This window comes from Lindgomyces ingoldianus (genome assembly GCF_010093535.1).
Source record: "Lindgomyces ingoldianus strain ATCC 200398 unplaced genomic scaffold BDR25scaffold_46, whole genome shotgun sequence".
NCBI lineage: Eukaryota > Fungi > Ascomycota > Dothideomycetes > Pleosporales > Lindgomycetaceae > Lindgomyces > Lindgomyces ingoldianus.
In genome coordinates this window covers 57,426-59,040 of record NW_022985207.1, presented here as the reverse complement: position 1 = coordinate 59,040, position 1,615 = coordinate 57,426, and the positions used below count along the sequence as shown (strand labels likewise).

Here is a 1,615-nt window from a genome sequence, read left to right as displayed (position 1 = left end):
AGCCTGTGTGTTAGGGGCTATGTGTACTTAAAAGCCCTCTTTCTTTGTACAAAGAGAGAGGGCAGTAGTTAATAACAAGAAGATCTTTGCCTACTCACCTCTTGGTACGCCCCTTGGGCGTACGTTCGTTCGATCGAACCTAGGTCAACCGACATTTGTAGTATTCTAATATATATTAGGATGTGATCTAAACGCGATCTAAACAGAATCTAGGCTATATGCAATACTAACCTTAGATTAATAGTTAATCTTCTTTAGCTGTCTTTTTACCTTTGCTATCTTTATGCTAGCAGAAGACATATTAGTAATTAAAGTAAGCTATCTTAATGTAATTAATAAACTAATTATAGTTAAAATATACTTACTATAGCTTATAAAAATATAATCTAAACGCATTTAGATTTTAATTAATACTTACTTTATAAATTTATTTTAAAGTGTTATAAGAAGTGTATTTAATGTAACACACTTTTTTATAAACTTTAATATAGACAAACTTTATAGTATATCTATTTACTTTATAAACTTGTTAAAAACATAATTAGAACTTTTATAAAATAAGTAATATTTAGCCTACTTTCTCTATCTGTTTAATCTTAAATTTAAGGTTAAATTTATTATAAGGAATTTAAATTTGTTAGCAGCACATTAGCATGTAGCGCTTTATTTTAATCTACTAAACACGTTAGAAACAATATGTAATTAGGATTAGAATATAATTCTTACACATCTAATTGCCTAATTTAGGAACATTAGTTCTTAGTGCTGCCCTAACAACATAGTAGTTGCTGTAAGTAAGAACAATTTAGCAGTAAGTTAAAAGAAGAGCTTAGATGTAGTTAGCAAGTGCCTTAGGCTAAAAAAGTGTTAACCCTGCTAAAACAGGTTTAGTATATAGAGAGGGTTAGAGTAAAAGTAAGAGAGGTTTAGTACAAGAAATTTTAATTGGGCCCGTGCGCAGCTAAGCGAGGCCGAGGAGCAGCCGATTTGACTTATTAGTGCATGAACTCTATAGTCTCGCGCTTAGAGACCTGGTAGTTGATCACATGATTAGACTTGCTAAGCGAACCCTAGTCTACAATAGAAGTGGCAATATCTGAGGTCTATCTCAACCTCTTCCTCCTCCACACCAACACAAATTCAGCGCCCCCCAGACAACCCTATGGCCGGTGCGGTTCGGCCATCCTCCCTACTAGCGGTGGCAACTCGAAGTACCATCTCACATACGCTGCAACTCACAATGATTTCTAAGCGAACTGCGGTACTTTAGCTATGCTACTTTTGTGCTACGTTTGGCCTGCTGGTTTAGAGACCATCTGCTTACCACACCTATCTCTTGCTAGACATTCTGCTTACTAGTTTCCATGGCCTCTAACTGCCATGTTGCAAGAGCTTCGTGAGATGATATAGTAAAGGGATGTCGAGAACCCAAGACTACTGCCTGCAGCCTGCAGCAGTCCTCCATCAGTGAGATTGCGTTACTTGTGAGCCCCTGACCCTTTAACGTAAATGCGAGATTGTTCATGCTGATCAGCGTGTCTGGATGCTCCTCCCCAAGCACCCTCTTTCTCGTCTCCATCACTTGCACCTCCAGCTCTTCGGCCTCCTTCCACCG

General features: G+C 37.8%; 1 protein-coding gene across 1 annotated transcript in view; it reads right to left on the bottom strand.

Moving 5' to 3' along the window:
• Positions 1 to 1,099: 1,099 nt before the first annotated feature.
• The window catches only part of BDR25DRAFT_96892 (uncharacterized protein), a 5,107-nt gene continuing 4,591 nt past the window's right edge, over positions 1,100 to 1,615 (bottom strand). Inside the window, exon 4 of the mRNA XM_033699315.1 lies at positions 1,100 to 1,588. Coding sequence (XP_033541217.1) covers positions 1,340 to 1,588 — 249 coding nt within the window. The 3' untranslated portion in view covers positions 1,100 to 1,339. The remainder of the gene's footprint in view (positions 1,589 to 1,615) is intronic.